The sequence below is a fragment of the Gobio gobio genome (genome assembly GCF_949357685.1).
Source record: "Gobio gobio genome assembly, chromosome: 10".
NCBI classification, from domain to species: Eukaryota; Metazoa; Chordata; class Actinopteri; order Cypriniformes; family Gobionidae; genus Gobio; species Gobio gobio.
In genome coordinates, this window is record NC_137116.1 from 9106995 (window position 1) to 9128810 (window position 21816).

At 40.5% G+C, this 21816-nt stretch overlaps 2 protein-coding genes across 6 annotated transcripts in view; one reads left to right on the forward strand and one right to left on the reverse strand.

The window, feature by feature from the left end:
* The window catches only part of LOC307132267 (interleukin-17 receptor E), a 517506-nt gene that overhangs the window by 367190 nt on the left and 128500 nt on the right, over positions 1–21816 (reverse strand). The gene's annotated exons all lie outside the window — the stretch shown is intronic.
* The window catches only part of cdk11b (cyclin dependent kinase 11B), a 29199-nt gene continuing 7467 nt past the window's right edge, over positions 85–21816 (forward strand). Inside the window, exons 1-18 of one of the 5 annotated variants that reach the window (XM_079826754.1) lie at positions 85–169; positions 1033–1258; positions 1382–1497; positions 1585–1712; positions 1792–1939; positions 5179–5327; positions 5550–5687; positions 5940–6038; positions 6107–6238; positions 7019–7090; positions 7382–7581; positions 10734–10946; positions 11086–11191; positions 11282–11403; positions 11630–11737; positions 14363–14479; positions 15875–16023; positions 20624–20810. In XM_079826754.1, the coding sequence (XP_079682880.1) occupies positions 1250–1258; positions 1382–1497; positions 1585–1712; positions 1792–1939; positions 5179–5327; positions 5550–5687; positions 5940–6038; positions 6107–6238; positions 7019–7090; positions 7382–7581; positions 10734–10946; positions 11086–11191; positions 11282–11403; positions 11630–11737; positions 14363–14479; positions 15875–16023; positions 20624–20810 (2193 nt within the window). In that variant the 5' untranslated portion in view covers positions 85–169; positions 1033–1249. Of the gene's footprint in view, positions 170–1032; positions 1259–1381; positions 1498–1584; positions 1713–1791; positions 1940–5175; positions 5328–5549; positions 5688–5939; positions 6039–6106; positions 6239–7018; positions 7091–7381; positions 7582–10733; positions 10947–11085; positions 11192–11281; positions 11404–11629; positions 11738–14362; positions 14480–15874; positions 16024–20623; positions 20811–21816 lie in introns of all 5 variants that reach the window. The other 4 variants (XM_079826750.1, XM_079826752.1, XM_079826751.1 and 1 more) reach the window with 4 other exon arrangements.

Consider the following 21816-nt stretch of genomic DNA (forward strand, 5'->3'; position numbering starts at 1 on the left):
TTAAGAAACGTCGAAGTTAATTACCTACTGTTGTGTGCAATCCACTAACGCGCCGGAGGGTGGCAGTGTGACATCACCGAGACCCTTTAGACCTGGAAGTAACTGGTCGGAAGTCGGAGGAAGTGAATTGTTGTTCCGGTGTTGTGAAAACGCGCCGAATAAATCACAGGTGAGTAGAAAAATTTCAAAATATTCATCAGTGTTAATATCAGTTTATAAGCGCGCTACCGAAGGGCTTAATTGATGTCTGCGCGTGCTGCTACTTGTGTTGCGGTAGTGCACGAGAGCTCTCTCTTGCGCGCGTGAAGTTTACGTGAATCTAACGCTCGTGATCAGCTCAACACTCAAATAACAGCAGTTACACCGAATCATTACTGTTCATATTATGGTTATTACGTTTCCAAAACGTAGTCACTGGTCCCTTTTGAACTTGATAACATGAAATTCTTCCCAGAACTATTTTCTGATACAAAATGACAGAAATAACGAGAGAACAGTGGGCGAGGGAGTTCAGATGGAGATCACGTGACACTTTAAGTCATTTTTAAGATTGTGATATCAAACTTTATCGATTGAGGTGTGTGTGTGTGTGTGTGTGTGTGTGTGTGTGTGTGTGTGTGTGTGTGTGTGTGTGTGTGTGTGTGTGTGTGTGTGTGTGTGTGAGAGAGCTGAGCTGTTCGTTGGTGTGTTTGTGTGTGTGTGAGAGAGAGTGTGTTTGTGCTTTATGAGGACACAAATTTGTATAATGACACGGGTATTACACTGGTATTACGAAGTAAACATGAAATATGAGGACATTTCATATGAATGTTTCCTGTGATGGGTAGGTTTAGGGGTAGGGGAAGTGTAGGGGGATTGAATGTACAGTGTGTACAGTATAAAAACCATTACGCCTATGGAATGTCCTCACTTAGATAGCAAAACAAACCTGTGTGTGTGTGTGTGTGTGTGTGTGTGTGTGTGTGTGTGTGTGTGTGAGTGAAAGCGTGTCATGCACCGGTGAACCGTGTGTGTTTCTCCTGTTGTTTGCAGTGGAGGTGATTTGGAGCTGATGGGGGACGAAAAGGAAACCTGGAAAGTTAAAACGTTAGACGAGATCCTACAAGAGAAGAAGCGCAGACGAGAGCTGGAGGAGAAGAGCGACCCTAAACGAATAAAGAACGTCAGTTCATAATCACTCGCTTTCATCTCACGAGGACTGAGTCATAGTTCAGGGGTTTTCAAATGGGTCCCTCGCGTGTGTGTGAGGATGAGAAAGGTTTGAAAACCCCTGAGATAATTCATATGCACATGACTGATTATGAGCATGCAAACAGTATATTTGAATGTGTTGGTATCCTTTACTGCCCATGTGACTTTGCTGCCATGTTTTGTCCCACAGACGGATGATCGGGAATCCAAACGGGACACTCCGGAGGAAGGAGAGCTACGAGACCATAAGATGGAAATAACGATAAGGAATTCACCCTATATGCGGGAAGACTCGACCGAAGACAGGTGAGCGGCACGTGACACGGTTTAAAGAGGTTTATGGGAACATTAATAATGGGTCCTGTGTGTGTGTGTGTGTGTGTGTGTGTGCAGAGGAGAGGAGGACGAGTCTCTGGCCATCAAACCCCCGCAGCAGATGGCCAGAAAAGACAAATCCTACCACAGAAAGGAGGAGAAGAGGAAGGACAAGAGGAGGCACAGGAGCCATTCTGCTGAAGAAGGTCAGACCATAACAGCACACATTTAAATGTTAATATAGTAGATGGACTCTTCATATGAAGTGATATATTTTGTTTACAGTCGGGAAACACGTGCGCACAAAAGACAAAGAGAAGGAGCGCGAAAACGAGAGGAGGAAAAGACAGTGGCAGGACGACAACAAAACCAGACGCGATTATGAGCGTCAGAAACGAAGGGATCAGGCCAGAGCTCACTCCCGCAGAGAGAGGTCCAACACACACTCACAAACTCTCATACACTCTCACAAACACTCTCACAACTCTCACAATTATACTAATGTCTAATTAAAACGTCTACACATTTATAAAACTGACCAGAGATCAGTAAATCCCACATACACTTGTTCAGTGGTTCTCAGTTACTGCTCATGATTCATGTGTTCATGGAGATCATCGCCCCCCTAGCGGTGAACTATTGACATTTCGAAGTGTTTTGAAACAGTTATGACGTAACAAAGCCTCGTTTACTGAAATCACGTGACTTTGGCAGTTTGATACGCGCTCCAAACTAATTGATTCGAAACTTCATGAAGCAGTGTTTTGAAATTGCCATCACTCACAAACACATTCACACATTCACACACACACACACACACACACACACACACACACACACACACACACACACACACACACACACACACACACACACACACACACACACACACACACACACTCACTCACTCACTCAAAAACTTAATCACAAACACACAGTCTCAAAAACACTCACAAACACACAGTCTCAAAAATACTCACAAACACACTCTCAAAACACTCCCAAACACACACTCACTCAAAAATACTCACAAACACACACACTCGCTCACACACTCACAAACACACTCACAAACTCACTCACTCACTCTCAAAAACAAACACACACTCACACTCTCAAACACTCACTCACAAACACACACACTCTCAAACACACTCACTTACAAATACTCACACTCACTCACAAACACACTCACAAACACATACACTCACAAACACACACTCACTCACAAAAACTCACACACACTCTCACAAACGCTTACACAGAAGCTCACTCACTCACACACAACCACACACACACACACACGCTCACAAACACACTTACACACACGCTTACTCACTCACACACAAACGCTCTCTCACACACACACACACACACACACACACACACACACACACACACACACACACACACACACACACACACACACACACACTCACTCACTCACTCACTCACTCACTCAAAAACTTAATCACAAACACACAGTCTCAAAAACACTCACAAACACACAGTCTCAAAAATACTCCCAAACACACTCTCAAAACACTCCCAAACACACACTCACTCAAAAATACTCACAAACACACACACTCGCTCACACACTCACAAACACACTCACAAACTCACTCACTCACTCTCAAAAACAAACACACACTCACACTCTCAAACACTCACTCACAAACACACACACTCTCAAACACACTCACTTACAAATACTCACACTCACTCACAAACACACTCACAAACACATACACTCACAAACACACACTCACTCACAAAAACTCACACACACTCTCACAAACGCTTACACAGAAGCTCACTCACTCACACACAACCACACACACACACACACACACACGCTCACAAACACACTTACACACACGCTTACTCACTCACACACAAACGCTCTCTCACACACACACACACACACACACACACACACACACACACACACACACACACACACACACACACTCACTCACTCACTCACTCAAAAACTTAATCACAAACACACAGTCTCAAAAACACTCACAAACACACAGTCTCAAAAATACTCACAAACACACTCTCAAAACACTCCCAAACACACACTCACTCAAAAATACTCACAAACACACACACTCGCTCACACACTCACAAACACACTCACAAACTCACTCACTCACTCTCAAAAACAAACACACACTCACACTCTCAAACACTCACTCACAAACACACACACTCTCAAACACACTCACTTACAAATACTCACACTCACTCACAAACACACTCACAAACACATACACTCACAAACACACACTCACTCACAAAAACTCACACACACTCTCACAAACGCTTACACAGAAGCTCACTCACTCACACACAACCACACACACACACACACACACACACGCTCACAAACACACTTACACACACGCTTACTCACTCACACACAAACGCTCTCTCACACACACACACACACACACACACACACACTCACTCACTCACTCACTCACTCACTCACTCACTCACAAACACTCACACACTTACTCACAAACACACACTCTCTCACTCTCACAAACACACTCACTCACAAACACATACTCACTCTCACAAACAAACAAACACACACTCACAAACACACACTCACTCACAAACATACTTGCACACACGCTTACTCACTCACACACAAACGCTCACACACTCACTCACTCACTCACACACACTCTAAAAAACAAACACTCACTCACTCACTCACTCACTCACTCACTCACAAACACACTCTCTCACACTCACTTTCACAAACACACACTCACTCAATCACAATCACAAACACTCACTCACAAACACACACTCACTCTCACAAACACTCACACACACACTTACACTCACGCTCACTCACTCACACACGCTCACTCACTCACACACAATCACAAACAAACACACACAGGCACACTCTAAAAACAAACACACACTCTCACAAACACACACTCACTCACTCACTCACTCACTCACACACACACACTTACACACACACTCACTCACAAACGCTCACTCGCTCACATGCTCACTCACTCACACATAATCACAAACAAACACACACACACACACACACACACTCTAAAAAACAAAACACTGTCAAACACTCATACACTCTCAGACTGTTGTGCATTAGCCCCTTTCACACAGAGCGTTTATCCTAGAAAATTGACATACAATTGCTAAAATGCCTTCTGTGTGAACGCAAACACGTCCTGGGATCGATCATTGAGATCGACATTGCTGGGATCAGTCCCAGAACGAAAAAAGCCGCACTCAATGCCGTAAGGGGTGTGTCGTAGTGATGCCGCTGAAGTTCAGATCAGTGGAACGGCACGCAATGCCCTAGTTTATGATCGAATCAGAGAGAGAGAGAAATCTCAGATCATAAGCAAACATTAGACACTGCGGAGACATTACACGTCCCATCGATGTCACGTGTCTTTACATGATGTGTGCGAACGCACGCACCGATTCCAGAAAATCCCTGGCAGTGTGGATGAACCAAAACCAAACGACACATTATCGGTGTGTTTTCCGGACTCTCTGTGAAAGAGGCTTTTGATGTGAAGCACATGTGAGTCTCTGGTCTGTAGCCGGATGACACGAGCACAGCTGGTCCTGACTTCAGTCTGTGTTTATGCGAACCAGCAGGGATCGTCTGGAGCAACTGGAGCGCCAGCGGGAACGAGATCGGAAGCTCCGGGAGCAGCAGCAGAAAGAGCAGAGGGAGCAGCGGGAGCTGAAGGAGAGAGAGAGGAGAGCGGAGGAGCGCCGCAAAGACAGAGACGCCCGCCGAGACGGTACGACAGCATGAGATCACACTGCTGTCTCCAGACTCACACACACACGAGTGCTGCCTGATTCAGAGGCGTTGATGGGGGATTACGGGGGACTTAATAAAAAGTGCTAATACTGGTGTAATGATTGAGTGCCGGTCAGATTTATCACCTGAATGCCATATGAGAAACGGGGCTGTGGTTTTACACACACTGGACTAACCGAGCACATGTGTGTGTTTTCAGGGCCCGTGCTTCATCACAGACCGCCTCCTGCGGAGGAGTTCACCGATAAGGGCCGCTCGCGCCACCGCAGCCGCAGTCGCAGTCCTGTCCGCCTGCAGAGAGAGCCCAAAGCAGATAGCAGCGAACTACGGCGAGCAGGTCACACTCCACACAATACAACTGCATTACACTCGACCACACACACTTCACATCCTGAACTCTGAGCACTTTATCTGTGGAAGCTTCAAAATGAACATTTCCTGATAATTTGCTCACCCCCATCTCATCCAAGATGTTCATGTCTTTCTTCAGCTTTACAGAACATGCTTGTTTCAGTGATTCTGTATCCTGGTGAACGGGAATCTAGCATTAAATCGGCCTGAATGAACGTGTTTCTTTATATATTTGCAGTGCGAGAGGGAAAGATGGAGGATAAAGATCTTCTGTCTGATCTGCAGGACATCAGTGACAGTGAGAGGAAGACCAGCACACCAGAGTCCTCCTCACTGGGTACATCTCGCTCTCGCTCTCTCTGAGTGTGTTAGATGTGGGTTGATTGTTTGTTTGTTTTTTGTCAGGCTCTGGCTCTGGGTCTGAGGATGAGGACGAGGAAGGTGAGGAGAATGATGAGGAAGAGTCCAGCAGCCAGAGTGAGGGAGATGAGGAGGGCGAGTCAGGATCAGACTCTGAAGGGCCAGAACACAGCGGAGGTTTGTACACACACAAACACACACACACACACACACACACACACACACACACACACACACACACACACACACACACACACACACACACACACACACACACACACACACACTGTACATTCAATAGATCTTTTGCCTGAGGAGGACTTCACAACAGAGATGTTCACAGTGATTTAAATGACAAATTACAAACAAATGATAATGCAGAACTGTATAAACATATACTATTAAAATAGCTGTGTAAATGTGTTTATGCCTCCTCTAAGCAGCATTAAACATTGTTTAAAGACACCTCATTACTTCAGAAGTGCTTCTGTGCTGCCTTTACAGGGTACATAGGGCATTTAGTCATTAACATAGATCAATCTATTCTTCCTTTTTTACATTCAAGTGTTTATATTTGTTTATCTGTGCAGATCAGGGTCGGAGATTAACGTTGCTTGGGGCAAAAATGCCACCAAAATGAACAGAAATAAATAAATTCAACATGATAAGAAGAAAATTAAATCGGTTACATCTGTTGTGATTTAATGTGAAATATGAAGTGTTGACTGCGGCATTTATATGTGCTCACAATGCACTTTTTATGCATTGTTTTTGAGGGTTGAGCATTAGAACCAATCACACATGTATCTGTCGAGCACATGAACCGCTATTATGTAATATCTTCCTTCCTTATATCCAGTTGTTTATATGTTCTGTGCTTTCATGTCAGAGTGCATTGAGACATTAAACTGTGTACATTTCAGTATGATTTGGAAGACTGTTGACTGTATTTCTCAGGTGTCCTGAGCGATGAAGAGCAGTCAGAGGAGGAAGAAGAGGACAGAGAGAATGGAACGCACATTCCTCCCAGTGAGCATTACTTTTTTATTTTTTATTTAATGGGATTGAGATCATATTTATGCATTTTCAAATATCTCTCACATTAGTATGATTGTACTGCGCAGGGTTTATGGAGAAAACTCTTGTAATTACAGCTCTAGAAAAATATGCTGTGGTAAATTTAAAGATTGATTTAAGATTTTTATTCTTAATTTACACGTATGCATAGATGCTTCATGGAACGTAATATCGTGAATATTTGCCTCAAAAGTCTTGGGAGTTTATTGATTAAAAATGTGAAAGTTGTGTTTTTTGTGACAGTTCCAGAGTCACGGTTTGATCACGACTCTGAGGCGAGCGTTGAGGAAGAGGAGGCAGAGGAAGGTGAGGAGATGGGTGACGTCACACCACAGTCTCCCTCTCATTCAGCCACTCCAGAAGACAACTACGTCCCCGAATCCCCTCCCATCTCACCAGTAGAGCTGAAGAAAGAGCTGCCCAAATACCTGCCCGCTTTACAGGTACTCATGCACACACACACTCTTACTCTCACACTCCCACACGCTCTCACACACACACACACACACACACGCACTCACTCACGCACGCACACGCTGACACACTCTCACATACACTCATTCACACACTCGTACGCACTCCCACACACTCACGCACAGACACACACACACCCTCACATACACTCATTCACACACACCTTCACACTCAGACACACACTCACTCACTCACTCACTCACACATGCTCACACTCACATTGACACACACTCTCACATACGCTAATTTACACTCACTTACGCACACACACTGACACACACACTCGTGCACTCACACATACTTGTTCACTCACTCCACACACACACACACTCACTCTCTCACACACACACGCACACACTTACGCACGCTAGGGCTGGGCAATTTTATCGATTCTGCGATATAAATCGATATTTTTTCTCCCAAGAAAGTATCGATTTTTAAGCCGCGAGTATCGATACATTAGTCCCATTCAAATCCCCGTGTTTACCCCCATTTACGTTGCAGGAAGAGCGATTTGGTCAGCCGGCCGCTAGTACCGCTGTAGAGCAAGTTACCCATACTACTAACTTTACACAGACGCCGACGTCTATCTCTTCTTGTTTACGGAGTCAGAACGAGGAGATTCAAAAAAATGGCGGCGAATATAAATCCAGCGCCTTCATGCTTAAAAGCAGATGTGTGGGAGCACTTTGGGTTTAAAAAGAAGAAGGAAAGCGACGACTTAGACTCAGGGGTCAACAACATGAGTCGCCCGCAAGGACCACACGAGTTGCCCGCGGATCTGTTCTAAAAATAGCTCACCATAGCAGCTGCGTTCAGTCGCTTCCGTGTTAATTTAAGCGCAGGGCTCCAGGCTGAAGCCGAATATATACTAGTGTCTGTAAATAATAAACTGCAAAATACTATTTAAATATTACTCCTGCATGTTCTGCGTCTGTGTGGATGACGAGCGCCGCGCGCACTCGCTCTTGTAGTCTCTGCCGACATGAAGGCATAAACCGTCACTTCATGAGAATTTAGCGTTTCATTTGAGAAAACTGGCTGCGTCTCATTCAGCTCCTGGTTCAGTAGTCAGGGCACTGATCAGGACATGAGTCAATGGGCTGAGCCCTGATCTGATCCATGACTGAACTAGGGAGCTGAATGAGACGCGCACCCACTGTCATATCATCATGAACACAGACACTGGTAATCACGGCAACCCGTCAAAATAAAGTTCGGTTTAACGTGAAGAGATTGACTACAGATTGTAGCCTACAGTAAATTTAGCTACGTCTCTATGTAATAATAATCAGTGTTGGGGGTAACGCATTACAAGTAACTTGAGTTACGTAATAATATTACTTTTTCAAGTAACTAGTAAAGTAACGCATTACTTTTCAAATTTACAACAAAATATCTGAGTTACTTTTTGAAAAAATTAACTCAAGTTACATTTTCACATTTATTTGACTGACAGCTCTCCTGTCCTCATGTTGAGAAAAATTGAGAGTAAGTGCAGAAGCATTGTGTGTAAATGTGTTATTGTAGTTCTAGACTAAATGTGAGCATTTATTCATCTCACTTGCACAATACAGATTCTGTCCTCCTCAAAATTAATAAAATCAGTCAAATGCAAAATCAGAATACTATGCAAACCTCAAATATATAAATGTTAAATATAACAAATATTTTTATACTTTTAATCGACCTTTATTGACCAATGTCTTGCTACTTACCTTCGATGATTCAGTTAAACCATGAGCAAAAATTACTAGATTTTTTGTTTTTATTGGTAAAAATTTTTCGCTCCTGCGTTCTACTCTTCCATTATCCAGAATGGCAGCACATCTTTACCTCAGCCTGAGGCTTATTATTTCAATTTTGGTATGAAGAGGTCTTTACATTTTCACAAAAATATAACTTTTTTTGCTATTAAAAAACAAAACAAAAAAACAAGCCCTGCCCAGGTGAGAAAAAGTAACGCAAAAGTAACGTAACGCATTACTTTTCTTAAAAAGTAACTAAGTAACTCAATTAGTTACTTTTTAAGGGAGTAACGCAATATTGTAATGCATTACTTTTCAAAGTAACTTTCCCCAACACTGATAATAATACGTCTCTACTAATAATAATAATTATGAAATAAATAATACTAATTATTTAATTATTAATGGTTGCTTATTTTTCACTTGATCTTTCATTTATAAACAATGTTTACTTTTAAACAGCATGCAGCCTTTACATGTTTATGTATTATTTACTTATGATTATCATCATATATAATAAAACATTTATGTAAAAAAAAAAATAGTGGTATTGTACCGACTACTGGAACTACTACTATACTCTTTCAGTTGTAAAACAGTTTGGATAGTTGTTAATATGAGAATTATGATGCATTATTTAAGAGTTTTAAGTATTATATATCTCGAGTAGCTCTCTTTGACTTTCTTTTTTAAAAAGTAGCTCTCAAATGAAAAAAGGTTGGAGACCCTTGACTTAGACAAAGCATCGCTGTTGGTTTGCAAGCTGTGTGACACAAACGTGAAATACTCTAGAAATACTACCAAATGTCAGTGTCAAGCTAAAAAAGCTGTCAAAGAAACTGTTCAGAACAGGCCACTTGCTGCAATTTTTAAAACTCCATTGTTAATTCCAATACTGCACTTTATTTACTTTTCAAAGGCTTGTAAGCTACAGTTTGCACTGTTTCAATAAATGGAACTCATTTTCTCAACACATCTTTGATTCATTTTGTCCAGCATTTGCAAGCTGTAGACTTTCTGTCCCGTCAGAGACATATATTGTGTAATTGATGATTTTAGTTTTCAGTTCAGTTAATTCAATCCAAGTAAATGAAACACTCACAAGATGTCACCAAATTCACTCTGTCCCCTTTAAATCTTTCAGAAAATGATGTAAGTGTATCGAATTATATCGAATCATATCGTTGGCTGAATATCGTGATATATATCGTATCGTGAGCTGAATATCGAGTATCGTATCGTGAGATTAGTGTATCGCTACAGCCCTAACGCACGCACACGTGCACACACTCTCACTGACACACACACACTCTCTCACACACACAGGTGTGTGGTTACTCAAGCACAGGTGTGAGCTGCTGTCTGTGGTTTAGGGCTGTCGGAGCGTGGAGGAGTTCCAGTGTTTGAACCGCATCGAGGAAGGCACTTACGGAGTCGTCTACAGAGCCAAAGACAAGAAGACGGATGAAATTGTGGCTCTGAAACGACTGAAGATGGAGAAAGAGAAGGAGGGCTTTCCCATCACCTCCCTCCGAGAGATCAACACCATCCTGAAGGCACAACATCCCAACATCGTCACTGTCCGGGTAAGAAAAACGTAGAAAATCAAATGCATTTAACTCGATCGAGGCGGTCTGATTGTTTATAATAATCAGATTTTTAGTGGTGGTTGTCCATGAAAAGCTCAGTGTTTCTGAATCTCTCCCACATGTGCTTCTCTTGTAGGAGATCGTCGTGGGCAGCAATATGGATAAAATCTACATTGTGATGAATTATGTTGAGCATGATCTGAAGAGTCTCATGGAGACCATGAAACAGCCCTTCCTGCCCGGTATGACCTTAACCATTCATGAGTCATTCATGAGGTTGCAGTGACGTGATGAGGAGGTTCATTGTGTGTGTGTTTTTGTCTCGTGTTGAGGTGAGGTCAAAACACTGATGATCCAGCTGTTGAGAGGTGTCCGTCATCTCCACGACAACTGGATCCTTCATCGGGACCTGAAGACCTCCAACCTGCTGCTGAGCCACAAAGGCATTTTAAAGGTCAGTGACCTCACCAGGAAACTGTTACCATGGCTGGGCTAAAATATTTTTTTCTCGATTTTAGTTGATTCTCATTTTGATGAACCAATATTGATTTTTGTCAATACCCAGCCCTGCCCGTTACGCATTATCACTTGTCTATATATAATAAATTGCGCAGTGCTATTAATGCCGTTAATATTAATGTGTTATTTAGAATGTTAACGCAGATGAATGTGTTCTGTAGATTGGAGACTTTGGTTTGGCAAGAGAGTACGGCTCTCCGCTCAAGCCCTACACACCTGTGGTGGTCACGCTGTGGTACCGGTCACCTGACCTGCTGCTGGGGGCAAAGGTTAGTGGACATCATCACTACACTTCTGCAGGAATGATTCCTATTCTGCCCCAAAAAGAATAATTTTAAAGGGTTAGTTCACCCAAAAATTGAAATTCTGTCATTAATTACTTACCCTCATGTCGTTCGACACCCGTCAGACCTCCGTTCATCTTCGGAACAGAAATGAAGATATTTTAGTTGAAATCTGATGGCTCTGAAAGGCCTCCATTGGCTCAATGGCACCGTTCACTCTCAAGACCCTTAAAAAGGTACTAAAGACGTCGTTACAAAGTCCATCTCACTACAGTGGTTCCAAAATAACTTTATGAATCAGCGACAATAGTTTTTGTGCGCAAAAAAACCCTAAATAACGACTTACATAGTGATGACGATTTCAAAACAAAGCAAGTGCTTGAATTTCACTCTCAAAAGGTTTGACAAACCCTGAGATGAATAATATAAAAAACTTAAGACTATTTCTGCCACAATACCATGATTACAGTCGGCATTGCTGCATTAAATCCTTGGTGATTTATGGACTGAAAAGACTTGTTTCTCCTGGTTACCACGTCAGCGACGTTTGATCTGACATCTGCGCTGAATTTGAATGCTTCTCACTGGATCGCCCCGCAATGTGTAGTAACTGCGTTGTGTGATCAAGATCAAATCTGTTCTGAGCTGCGCTGTCTGTTATTGCTCGCAGCTCAAACGAGAAGCGCAGTTTCATTTTACTTTCGTTTTGTTTGCCGCTTGATGTTTCCCATATCATCATATCGTCGCATTTGGGCACCAATGCGACATCTAACAAAATTTAGTCGCACCGGCAGGAAAAAATGGCGCAAAATGCAATAATTTGGTCGCAGTCTGGAGCCCTGCCTATAGACTATATAGGTCTGGCTATGTGAGACTATTGTTTGAATGCATGACACATTGACATAAGAGTACAGAATGGCATTGAACATTGTATAAGCATTTGTTTCATGTGTCACTGAACGGAGTAGAGGCTCTTGGGAGTGCAAACGCCACATCCTTTTGATTTTCCTGGCAAAACGCATAATATCTTAAAGAGCACCTATCATGGAATTTTGAAATGTACCTTTCATGTAGTGTGTAACATAGATCTAAGTGACCAAAAACATCCTGCATAGTTTGAAATATGACAGTGCACCGTATATATAGTTTTTTTCTTTCAAAAGTAAGAGTCGACTCTGAGTCATTTTTAAGAATCGTTAGAAGACCGAAGCTTTTTCTCTGACTAGATGACGTCAACTTGTCAAGTTATTTGAATACGATACGCCCACTTATTGCGCTCCAAGACGCCAGTGAAAACTAGAAAACATCATGGCCACGAGACGCTGTGTTCTGAAGTGCGACTCAAAAGCAAACTTTTTTCATCTGCCCAAGGATGAGCATTTGAAGACTAAGTGGCTTGAAGACAAACCATACATCGTCGCGATTGAGTGTTTATTAGTCGTCAAATGTATGTTTCACGATCTCAGGAAGCTTTTATTATGGACTTCTATTATGGCACATGGTTCTTCTTCGTCTGTCTGTACATGGACTACATGTGCACAGAGCGCCCTCCGGCTGCCAGGATGAATTGAAAACAACACATAAGAGACTCAATCGCTCATGATTAGGCTATATCTGCGCATTTTGAGGAAGTATTGAATAAAAAATACTCCTTTGTTTAGAAATTTGACACAGACATATGAGAATCTATCAATATGTCTCCTCATCTGCACACTTTTGAACTAAAAGCCCTGAGGGATGTTGATTTGTCGCGAGTCTTCGTGAGGAGAATAGAGGAGTTTTTTTTATGAATGAGATCAGCTGAGGCTCATATTACAATCAAACGGTACCGACGCGGTTTTCATATTTATAACTCCTGACACATATTAACAAATTACTGTCATTATAAGACTTTGATGGGCGTTCCGTTTCCGAAAATATCTGCACAGACTAAACCAATCACAACTGACTGGGTCATCGGACCAATCACCGCAGATTAGCGTCACGTAAAGGCGGGGTTTTGAAAAGTGAATCACTAAAGAAATCATTTGAGAATCGCTGTCAAAACAGGTAAAAATAAATGCATATTATAAGAAAACTAAAGTCTTTTTTGTCATTGCATGCATGCAAAACTGTTGTTGGGGACTTCTAAAACAATATTTGGAACATATTTTAAATGCCATGATAGGTGCTCTTTAAGATCTTCATGCCTTATAGACACAATTAGAGCTGTGCAGTAATACAGTTTGCATTTTGAGACGATATAAACAATCAGGTTTTTGAGATTTGCTATATATTTTGCAATCAGAAGTTGCTATAACCATAGAACAGCAAAATGTGTGACTGTCCGTCCCCATGAAGAATTACTGCAGACATAATGATATATATTTTATATATGTGAATATTTTATAGTAAATGTCAAATGTATTGTTTTTGTACTGGAATGTTTTGTAATGAAGTTCTAATAAATGGTATTTTTACACCTTTAACCTCTGTTGCTGTTTTTAATGCTGTGATTTAATCTCCGGTATATAACATCACTATTGGAGTTGAGGTTGTTGAGATGGTCTCTCTGTTCTGATCAGATCTTTTGCAGCTTGTGTAAACGCCGCTCATGTTTCCTCCTGACAGGAATACTCCACAGCCGTAGACATGTGGTCGGTCGGCTGTATATTTGGAGAACTGCTCACGCAGAAACCTTTATTCCCTGGCAAATCCGAGATTGATCAAATCAACAAAATCTTCAAGGTATGCTTCATCACGTCCTGAATGTCTTGAGTTAATTAAACCAGTGCTTTTTGACCATCAGTGTTGATGTTGATCTGTAATTGCGTTATTGTACTGAGGACATTCAAACTATATGTAATGTTGCTGATAATCATAAACCTGAATATTTCTGAGGTTTTAACATTGTTTGTTAGAAGGGAACAGGTGAGTCCTCAGTATCACGGGAATATTGATTTGCATACAGATTAGTGGCCGATGACTATATTTAAAGCACTTGGTGGCTGGTATAATGCAGAAATGTACAGATTAATCGTGATAAATAAACACTTATTTTTTTTACATCATAATTCATTTACAGATCTTTTCATGGATTTTGGAGCAGAAATTATTCCAATGTAGCTACAAACATAAAACTGCTGAATCCCGTTTGAATTACCGTCCTTTTTTGTGGACAGTGTCCCGGATTAGGATTAGTGCAGCCCAAAATTGGTTTGAATGGGTGCCCAGATGGTGCAATATTTTTGTCAAGGGCAAATTTAAAAACGGCAGTTTCTGAATGCTTGATCTCGAATGTGAAGTAATAGGAGAAGAAGTAATGAGTTTAGCTGGATGCAGATGTATTTTCTGCTTCCCTGATGTGTTAAAAGTAGGACTTTTATTTTGAAAGCGAGGAGAACGCCAGCAACCGAGCGTCTTGGCTCTCACTCTCCATCTTCATTAGTTTACTCTCTGTTAAACCGTTCTGTCTAATAAATTATTACAAAGCAAAAAGGGAGTGAATCTCTCCAACAGAAACACTTGCCTTATTTATAGTCAGTCGTTAGCTCCAAATGGCATTGTTTTTCTGTTAAAACATCAGCAAAAAGGCTTTGAATTGCCACACAGAGGTTGCGTAACTGCATTTATTCAGCCACCTCAATCGCAAATAGAGTCGTGATTCGTGTTTGGATTTATTACAGTTCATCACTGAAGGTTTGAAGAAGGCTGGTGAAGGAACACAGACCGACTGAATGACACTTTGATTTAAGCAAGATATCTCGATAGGGATTGCTGAACTCACTGAGCAGCTTACGTGTTTGTCTATGTTTTCAGATCATCTGCAGTGTAGAGAGCAAGTAAAAACACCGGGCAGCACATGAATCCTTTTAACAGAATTAAACAGATTTTCAATATCTGGCTACCGCAAACATGAGCGTTCATAGTTGACTTTTACAGCAGTCCGTCATATTTTATCTCCTTTTTCCCCCCTTCAATGATATTGCATGTTAATATAGTCATAGTTATTGTTTACTGACTTTGGTGTCGTCTCGTCTCTTAGTCATGGGAAAACACGGACAAACATTTTCCGTCATAGTTAACTCTACTCTAGACAGTGAATGCAGTGCACATGTTCACAGCTGAAGCGTGTGTTTGCAGGACTTGGGCTCCCCCAGTGAGAAGATCTGGCCGGGATACAGTGAGCTTCCTGCGGTGAAGAAGATGACTTTCACAGAATATCCCTACAACAACCTGCGCAAGCGCTTCGGCGCGCTGCTGTCCGACCAGGGCTTCGACCTCATGAACAAGTAAGTGCTCACAACACACTAGTTTAGACTAGAGTCAGGGTTCCTACACGGTTTGGAAACGAATGGAAAAGAATGACATTAGATTTGAGTAATTTCCAGGTCTGGAAAAGTATAGAAAAAAGAAAGCAGCGTATGGAAAAATGTTTGCATTTCCAGACTATTGCCATTTCCAGACCCTGTTTAGTTTTCTAAAATAGAAAAGCTTTTTTTTTTTATTCTTTACTGATTGTCCAATAAGACTGAATGGATTCATGATGCACTTTTTTGCTATGCAAAAATGGAGGTTATAAGCGCTTCGGGTTTCTTCTCATGATATTCTTAGCACCGCAGTACAGAGCCTTTAAAAGGACCTTTGCACAAATAAGAAAATATGCAGACTTTAGTGTGCGCACGAGAAACATTTATACTTCGCATGTACACTGAGCAACCTATTGCTCCATCAGCCCCATTCGCGGTGTGGTTTCTCCACCGCCACAGAAAATGTGTAAAATCAGGCCTGAGTCCTTGAAATATGACAAACTGCCCTAACGAAAGGCACATTTTTAAGACATTTTTTACAGTACCAGTCTTTTTATAGACCCTTGAACTTTTCAAATGGGACCATGCACACAGCCGTATTGTGCCATCAGCTCATTACGTGTCATGGTTTCTCCACCACAGAGGATAGGTTAAATTAGTCCTTGATATTAGATGTACTACACTATCAAAAGCCATATTTTGAAGAGGTTTTTTTTACAGTACCAGTCTTTTTTATAGACCTTTGAACTTGGCAAATGGGACAATGCACACAGCCGTATTGTGCCATCAGCTCATTACGTGTCATGGTTTCTCAGCCGCCTCTGAGGATAGGTTAAAATGGACATTAGGCCTTGATATTAGTGGTACTACCCTAACGAAAATCAAAATATTCTGTTAATTAATATGCATCCATGCTGTCATTTTCTTTATAGTAAGCATGTAGTGGCAGTGACGCACAAAGGAAATTGGTTATAGCATATATATAAAACTAGAAATTGTAATTTGTAAGCATGCAAAAAATTCCTCTGTGCATGTGAGTAGTTTCTATCTACAGAGAGGTTTGGAAATTTGAGTCTGGAAAAGTATGGAATTTTAAAAATGGAAAAGTGTAGGAACCCTGTAGAATTATTGGTAGCACTTTAAATTTGGGTGTCTTTAACTACTATGTACTTGCATCAAAAAGAAAATAATAATAATAATGGTTAGGTTAACATAGATGTAATTATAGATGTAATTACAGAAATTAATTACAGCTGTAATTACATGCAGGTATTTTTAAATACGAGTACAATGTAAAAACATGTATGTTGCATTGTATCAAACACTTTACAATAAGGTTTCCTTTGTTAACATTAGTGCTAGGGTTGCAACAATACAGTTAGTCCACGGTTCAATACATACCTCGGTTTTTAACCACGGTTTTCGGTTCGGTTCTGATGGCTTGTCACATCAGTCTTTTGCCATTCTATTTTTAAGAGACAGGAACAGCAAGAGGTTAATATAAAATATGTATAAAGATTTACACTGGCAGCTCAGAGCTGTACATTAGCATTTAAGTTTGAAATTGAATGAATAAAAATATACATTGATTCTTATTAAAGCTATGTATTAGTTTTTCAGTCAAGAGCAGTGAGTGATTTTCTCTTTGTCTTTTGTTGTTGTATTAACATTAAAGGGATAGTTCACTCAAAAATTAAAATTCTGTCATCGAGAAATGAATACAGGTTTGGAACAATATTAGAGTGAGTAAATAATGACATAATTTTAGAGGTGAACTGTCCCTTTAAAGACAGCATGTTCACTAGGCTGCGCTGCTGTCAATTTAGAGGTCTTTCAATAAGAGCTGCGTGCATCTAATGTACAGACACACACCGATTTTACTTTCACTTTAGACATAACCGACTGTGTTTATGTTAACCTCGTGTGTATTTGACGTATTCGCACAGTAAGACGACTTAGTCAAGTAATCGTGTTTGACAGGCGTTTAGTGCGCGCGCTCGGAAAAGCGCATGTTAAAACAGTGCATAAGCACGTGAATTAAATGTTTAACCGGCAAGGCTGTAAAACGCATGCAAATAATGAACTTTCGTGATTGTGAATAACTATAGTGTTCCGTGAGTATAACTCTACCACTAACGTGTAATGTGAATGTATGTCGCGTTGTTCAGTATTGGGATGGAGGCAAATGATAGAATTTGTAGAAAAATTATTAATTAAATTAAAAAACGAAAGAAAAAAAAACGAAATTCACAAGCGCGTATTGAACCGTGAATGCCGTACCGAACGGTTCAATATTATATTGAGAATTGTGGCATCCCTAATTAGTGCATTAATTAACAATGAACTAAATATGAGCAATATCTTTTTACAGCATTTATTATAATGTTAGTTAATAAAAATACAGTTGATGTTAGTTCACATTAACCAGCGTTACCAAATAACTTGATTATATAGAGGTTAACTTTGTCTAAGATGCTGTAGAATTATTGTTCATTTTTAATTAATGTAGCTAACTAATGAAACATTATTGTAAGGCGTTACTGATTCATTTACATTTTAGTACATAGCATTCAAAAAGTAACAGGGTTTAAACTCCAACTGGTGTGCACCTTAATAAAAAAACAGTGCCACTGACTTAATTTAAGGTTTGTCAGTGCAAGTTGTTTTCAATTAAAACAACTCAAACATGCATTTTAGTCTGGAACTGTAGACCGTGTCTGTGAAACCGGAAGAAAAAGTGTTCAGCCATTTTTCATGTTTTTGTTTTTTTTGTTGTTGTTTTTTAATTTTTTGCTTCATCTAAAATTATACGAAATGGTCATGATTAGAAAAGGTTAAATGTTCCTGGTAAAAAGTCACACTTGGATTGTTCGAGCATTGGAAATGAATGGGAGACCAATTTCATCTAGTGGAAGCGTTTGGTACTGCGGCCAAACAAAAACATACTTAAAGCTCATTTTTTGAGATGATCGACCTCAAGTTTGGAACACAACTTGTTTAGATTAATGGCTTTGATTTTCTCATAGTTTTCAAGTAAAAGCTGTTTTGGAAAATATGTGTTTATATGTCTTACAAAGAGACCAAACTTCAGTCTGTGTTCCAAAGCATTCAAGATTTATCACAGTTTAAGTTGGAAGTTTCATTTTCAGGTCTGTGCTCAAAAAGTGAATAAATGGATTATAACTACTGCATAAATATATTTTAGTACCATAAAATCCCCTAAAAAAAACAACAATTTTAAAATATATTATCAAACTAAAATATATAACATTTATTTAATCGAAAGAAAAAAATAGGTAATTTTTTACAGACACACCTGAGGGTTAATATAAAGTTATATGAATATAATCACAAGTGACTTCAAGAAGAAGACTTTTGCGACGGCAATGTAGAAGCAATGTAATACATCATCAAAAGATCGATGAATATTCATGTACACGTTCAGGCGCAACACTGGACTGAAAGGCCTGGTAAAATGTCCTGAAAGTCCTGATCCCAGCGCAGATGGAGAAACAGAAAACACTGTTTTTGTTGCTGTTGTTTTGCTGAAGTGCAGAAACAGCTGCTTCACATTATGAAACACTTTAAAACAAAAGGCCCAGAACCGTAATGCGTTATAAATGTCATTGAATGTGTTGTCAAGTAGCCAATATATGCGCCCCTGTCTTTAATGAGGGTTAGGCACCAGATAAGATGACGGTTATATATTGCTATTATGTAAAATATCATGTATATGTTTTGTTCTGGAAACCTGAAGCATTTCCGGATATTTACAAGCCTTGTCATTGAGCCGGTTGAGCATTAGCAGCAGTGTGACTGATGGCGAGTAAACAGCCGTCGATCTGAGCACCGCTTCGAGAAGTTTTCGGTTCATTTCTCCGGTTGAAATCTCTGAAGGGTTCTTGTTTGCATAGTTTGAGGGAGCCGATCAGCGGCTCTGAAAGGTCACGTCGCACCTGAACGCAGCATCACAGCCGGGCTGAAAATACCACAATCAGATGAGAGCCAGAGGAAATGAGAAGAAAGAAGGACAGGCTTAAACGTGCCTCATTCGGTCAGATTTATTCTTGAATTGTTTTTGAACTCAAGCGTTATATAAGCTGTTTCTGTTTACATGCCAAAATCATTCTTTAGGCGTGTCCCATTTCGAAGGCTCCTTCATATACCACAACGAAATGTGTCCTTTGTTTCCTGGGCCACGAAGGAACGAGTGAAACTGAAGTTGCACTGGTCTTATCTTCCCTATTGTGCCCGAGAGAAATGCTTCTCAAACAAGAACAAATGTGTGCTCATCATCAGAGATGTCACTGTTATTCTGATTCAAGATTATTAAAACAATAATGATATGCACCGATACATTTTTTAATAAACAATGAAAATTCATGGTGACATTAAAAACCATGTTCTGTGTTAACGGCACCTTGACAGATTGTTGAATTCCAGGCGAAAATCAGTATTACTGTGACCTAGAGTAAGTAGATTCAACATCATGCTTTAGTTTCCAGTTCCTACAGTGATGTAAAATCAGCTGCTCCTGACATTACGGAGCTTTCTCTTACCAGTCTGCCTCTTGCCCTCTCAGGTTTCTGACGTACTGCCCTGCCAAGCGGATCAGTGCTGACGAGGCGCTCAAACACGAGTATTTCCGGGAGACGCCGCTCCCCATCGAGCCCTCCATGTTCCCCACATGGCCGGCCAAGAGCGAACAGCAGCGGGTGAAGAGAGGAACCAGCCCGCGCGCGCCGGAGGGAGGACAGTTCAGCCAGATGGTACAGACACTTTCACCTCAACACCAACCTGTTGCCTTTCAAAACCCGCTTTTCACACATTTTTGTAATCATAAATTAGTAGGGGTGTAACGGTACACAAAACTGATGGTTCGGTACGTACCTCGGTTTTGAAGTCACGGTTCGGTACGGATTCAGTACAGCAGTTCTACAAAATTGCTTTTTATTCATTTTTATTCAACAGTGGTTTAATGAAAAAAAATGTGTCTGTCGTTAAATGAATTCAGTTATAACTAAAAGTTTCTTAAAGATGTAAACTATATAGGGAGCCCTTACTTACATATTGCTATTAAAGATTAACAACAGAGCCCAAACTATTAGCCTAAATTCAGTTGCTATTTATTTTTAGATATAATAATCAACACTCATAAGCTTCAAATAAGGCAGTTTTTGCATTAACTTCTAAATCTAAATATTATAATTTTTTCTCCAATTTGTTGTTGAAATATAATAATTTAGTGGCTCTAATTTTCATGACAGATTTATTTAAACATGCATTAAATAAACAAGACATCACTAACAGGCTAAGTAATATATAATGAATCTATATAGGCTAATATAATAAATATATAGGCTAATATAGTGCATGTATTCAGTGAAAGAGTTAATCTCTCTAGTGAACTCACAGCTGTGGACACTGAATGACTTCTGAGGTAAACGTGATTCTACACGACATTGTTTACAAGCTGTTTTATTGTCTTTCCGCGGTTGAAACACAGATGGAGCGATTACACAACATATACGTTTCAGTAAGTTGTAATGTATCCTCAACATACCTTAAGATATTAATTTATATTTATTCTTCCTCAAGCGGCAGCGCGCGAGTGAAGTCGATCATCTCTACCTGATCGTGTTCACTCGCGCGCCGCTTGAAGTTGAACTGATACGCGTCTATCAGTCACGTCACATTAAAGAGCGTTAAAACGGCATTTATCGTTTGAATTTCGTGATAAAATGGACTGAATACTCAATGTGTTCGTGTGGGAAC